The following is a 4,676-nucleotide window of genomic DNA, read 5'->3' on the forward strand; positions in this document are numbered from 1 at the left end:
GATGCACCAAAAGTGACTGAGCCAGAAAGCCTGAGAACCACCAGGTCACTATGCACCTTAGGAGCCTGGTTATTTTAGTTTCTTAAAAATAAAGACAATGGTAAACAAGCTTGCTTTTGCAACCCTGCTTACCATTTTAACATATTTCTAAAATTTCATGCTTCCAAATACATTGTACGTTCATCATAAACTGAACTTTAACTTCTGCCGAGGGCCGAGCCCTGGAAAAAAACAAAACTGACACAGTTATCTTAATGTTAAGTGGGTGGAAGCTGATATATATAGTTCTACAGGATACACATATGATCATATCGTCTGCATCTGAAAATCTGCTTCAACACGTGATTCTGTTCATTTTGAAATGAGGAGACAGGGACCAAGTATAGAACCCTTTGGGGCCAAGAATAGAACCCTGTGGGTCTCCTGTTTCACTCTAAGAAAATGTACTTCTTGTTCAGGATTTGAACCTTGGTAGAAGTTTATCAGAGAAGTTATATTTGGAAAGTTTATAAAGTGGAATATCATGGTTCAAAAAGCCATTTCGCATGTCCCTAGCATGCATGCAGCATACAATGTTGAGGTTACAGAAATTCAGACTCTAATTTAGAAGAAAGGTAAATCCTCTGACACTTTTCCCTTCACTACAAGCCAGAACTTCAATTCAATTCAATTTTATTTGTATAGTGCCAATTCATAACAGAAGTTATCTCCGGACACTTTTCAATCCAAATAGAGCAGGTTCTAGACCGAACTCCTTTTTAACATTTACAGAGACCCAACAGTACCCATGAGCAAGCACTTGGCGACGGGGGCAAGGAAAAACTGCCTTTTAACAGGCAGAAACCTAGGACAGCCCCTTGGTCCGGCCTAGTGGCGTGGTCATCTGCCTTGACCAGTTGGGGGAAGAAAGAGAAAGAGAGAGCAGAGAGAAGAGAGACAACAGAGGAGAAAGAAAAGAACAGGAAAGAACAAAACAAATGTAAAGCAACAACTACATTAATAGTAATGATCGATGACGATCATGAAAAAGACGATGACGATGACAGCAGCAACGATGGGGGACAGCGAGCAGCGACAACAGTAACAACAGTAACTGTAGCAATCTAATCTAGATCAGCATTTAATTGCACAACATTAATATTATTCAAATATTTAACATCCCAAACCAAATAAAAACACCAAGAGACGTATCTAACCGGCCAGCTACGTTAAACATACCCAGCCCCACCAATCTTAGACACTGTGTGACATCAGGGGACGCCCAAGAAATCAGAATCTTTGCTGAACAATATGAGACACACCATCATGGTCCTTAAATCAAATACTAAGAATCTCTCAGTGATTATGATTCTTAGTCGGTGCACCCAGCATCAAGAGCACATAAATATGCCATTAGGGGGCCTCAACAGCCAATGTACTGCATGCAAAAATCTTAATTGTTAAGTAACTAGTAACTAAATCTAAATAACAGATAAATGTAGTGAAGTAAAAAGAAGAATATTTCCCTCTGAAATGTAGTAAAGTAGAAGTATAAAGTGGCATGAGTTGAGAATACTAAGTGAAGTATTAATACTTGAAATTTGAAATTTCGTGTATTAGATTTAGAAAGGAGCATGCAAATAAAAGAAGAAACAACAAAGTAAAGCACAAATAAAGCAGAGTAAGTAAAGTAACCAGATAAACTAGTTACATTCGGCAGGGGATCGATGAATATTGTTCGGAGAGCTTCACCTATATCAGTTGGTCCGACGGCAGGAAGGAACTCTGAATTGTTTTGGGAATTTAAATCAGAGGAAAAAAAAGATTCAATCAACTAACATTTATGCAAAAAAATGTCTTTCTCCTTTATTAATCTCTGGCAGCCATAGGCAGTAAAGTGTAATAAGACCAGTCACCTTGTGTTGTTCCTCTGCAGTATTTGAATCGCCAGCGATAATCCCTGTCAATAAAAAACTACTTGTAACACTTAGGATTGGTTAAATGCAGAGAACAAATTTCCGTCTGGGGAAAAACAAAAGACAACATAACTGATGTCAGTAAACTTACCCATTGTTGTTCTTGTTATGGGAAGAGATGCCTGTTAGGAAGTTGCCATCAGGGACGTACCAGTGGAAGTCTTCATTCCAGTAGTTGACCATTGGAGTTTCCTGGCATTCAGATGTGATCAGTTTTTCAGCAGAGCAGCAAAAGAAACTCCATCTGAAACAAGATCAGATCAAGAAAATCATCATAGATTTTTAATTTGCCTTCACTGAAAAACATTGAAAGCAGAAAGGTCCAGTGTTAAGGATTTAGTGGTATCTAACGGTGTAGTTGCTGATCACAACGGTGGCCACGGAAAACACTAATGTACCTATTTGCATACAGTGTTTGGTTTGTCCGTTCTGGGCTACAGTAGAAACATGGCGGTTCAACATGGCGGACTCTGCCAGAAGAGGACCCGCTCCCCATGTAGATAAAAACGTGTCATTCTAAGGTAACGAAAACACGATGATTATTTTTTTTTAGGTGATTATTTACTAATGAAAACATACCTATGAATATTTTATTATATTTCTGACAATAGATCATCCTTAACATTACACACTGGACCTTTAATATTTAAAAAAGTAATGACACTATGAAATAACAATTTATATTAAAATAGCACCAGTCCACCTTAACATGCTGTCATGAAGACGTTTGTAGATGATTAGACCTCCGCCTGTGTGGAAGCCTGTAATTTTTCAGACTCAATCAAAAATCAAATGGGTTGGGTTAGACAGGCTTACATTAACGCTTCAAAATGAATGACACATTTATCAGTTTAATATTTACATGTTAGCATTTATGTTAAACACATTTGTAAACATTAATTTACAAGTGGAATTAGTACAAGCAACAAGTATGGATGTGTACGAAAATAAAATCTCAGTTGTAATGAAGTATAACTGCGCGTAGATATTGTTTAAATTGAAATTCCTACAATAATTTATCATATAAATTTAAATGCATAATTTCAAAAAGCTACCAACCTTCTGTAGCTCACGTACTCGCTCCAGATGCCAGCAACCACATGATTTTTTGGGCAATCGAAGATGAATTCTTGGTCATAAGCATTGATGATACCTGACCAGGAGCAATGTTTGATAGAGTCCAAAGCCTTGCATTCAATCTTCCATTGACGATCATTGTGAGTGGGACTGTGGGAGCTTAAAATCAAAATATTACCAGTAAGTAAGTACCAGTAAAATATATATCATATAAAGTAAATATTAATCAAAGCTGAAAGCGGTGGTGTTGCCAATAGTGTATGTTCAGGCTGAGACTCTTAACAAACATGATGTTTTGGCAAATTGAACATCCAAGTTACAACAACTTGTCATGGTGAATCATCAAAATCCGATGCCACATCACGGACACCCCTTACATCGCTTATATCTTTAGATCAAACTGACCCAATTAAGTCAATCCCATCACTTCTCCATGAAGAGTCTGTAAAAGTACAAAGCCTGAAAATGGTAAAAAAAAAAACAACAACTGCAGAACAGAAAAGAAAACAAACAAACAAAATGACTTCCTGTTGGTTTAAGTCTGGAACTGACACACGTGCCTGTTGATTTTTGTACATCTCAGTGAAACAGGCTGCCAGGGCTTTTTTGTTTTCCACCTCTGACACGTGTCACGTTAGAGTTTCGGAATACAAATAATTTGCATTTACAATAAAGCCTGTCAGTGCTCGGGCCTGAAACAGATTAATGTGGAGAATCACAGAGAAGTTTCATCTTAATGTGTAATTTACCTTTTAATCTGAGACACAACATGCCTTCCTGGACAAAGACGCAACAAAGTGTCTCCAAGAGCATCGTCATGGTCCTGTGCTCTGTGTTCAGCTGCAAACAACATGTAGTTAGAATGGATTATCAACATAATACAAAGTCTTTATAACAGCTATTGCTTAGACAAGTGCTGCCGGCAGGATTTTAAGGTAATTTGGCCCTAATCTTTACAAAATGAATACACACTTTATACTCAACTCCTTTACTGTCAATTACAAATGAGAGTTTGATGTTTTTTACCTGTCAGAATAACTAAAACCACGATGAAGGTCCACATTGTGTCTGGTAACCTGTGAGCAGACTTACACTTGTGATGAGGAAATGGTGACACCACACCTTATTATGTAGGCGTGTTCACACGTTTACACACCAAACAGCAGAGTGTTCAAAATCATCTTCTCTTCTAATGCCAAAGATACCTTTTTCATCTGATGAATCATAAATCCAACATGTTCGTCATAGCTGTCACAGCAGAGAGAGAATGAAAAGTTATTTTCTCAAATCGTAACCTAAAGCGCAACAGTCAATGTGTAACAGAGGTAAACAGCTGGGAAGTGGATGTTGTAAATGTTAAACTTTTACAACAGCTTTATTGTTGTAATTGTTGCTTTCTTTGCAACAGCAGGCTCTTCTGGAGTTAAAGGAGGCTGTACACCTGGATACAGTAATATCTGAACACTCTAAAGTCCACGATGGCAAAGGTATCCAAATCACACTAGGAGCAAGGCTGGAACGCTGAACAAAGAGCACAGATACTGAGTACACAAGGGAGGAACAGGCAATAAGGAACAGGTAATCACACAGAAACAGGAAGTAAAGTGTCTGCAACGAGAAACAATCCGAGTACATCAAAATAAA

The 4,676-nt window shown here is 37.9% G+C and overlaps 1 protein-coding gene across 1 annotated transcript; it reads right to left on the reverse strand.

Annotated features, from left to right (window-relative positions):
• Positions 1–1,848: 1,848 nt before the first annotated feature.
• LOC118328767 (hemagglutinin/amebocyte aggregation factor-like) lies at positions 1,849–4,180 on the reverse strand. Its single transcript, XM_035662665.1, has 5 exons — positions 4,059–4,180; positions 3,782–3,872; positions 3,015–3,191; positions 2,047–2,199; positions 1,849–1,939 (listed from the first exon to the last, which is right to left on the reverse strand). The coding sequence occupies exons 1-5, from the start codon at positions 4,093–4,095 to the stop codon at positions 1,849–1,851; spliced, it is 549 nt and encodes a 182-aa protein (XP_035518558.1). The 5' UTR covers positions 4,096–4,180.
• Between the last annotated feature and the right edge of the window lie 496 nt (positions 4,181–4,676).

Source organism: Morone saxatilis, unplaced genomic scaffold, assembly GCF_004916995.1.
Source record: "Morone saxatilis isolate NCDOM2014 unplaced genomic scaffold, NCSU_SB_2.0 Contig18, whole genome shotgun sequence".
Classification (NCBI taxonomy): Eukaryota; Metazoa; Chordata; class Actinopteri; family Moronidae; genus Morone; species Morone saxatilis.

Coding starts and splice junctions, on each gene's coding strand:
- LOC118328767 (XM_035662665.1), bottom strand. CDS start 4,095: ATGTGGACCTTCATCGTGGTTTTAGTTATTCTGACAG. Junction 3,192..3,781: donor GTTGTGTCTCAGATTAAAAG/GTAAATTACACA, acceptor TTTGATTTTAAG/CTCCCACAGTCCCACTCACA. Junction 1,940..2,046: donor CATAACAAGAACAACAATGG/GTAAGTTTACTG, acceptor TTTTATTGACAG/GGATTATCGCTGGCGATTCA.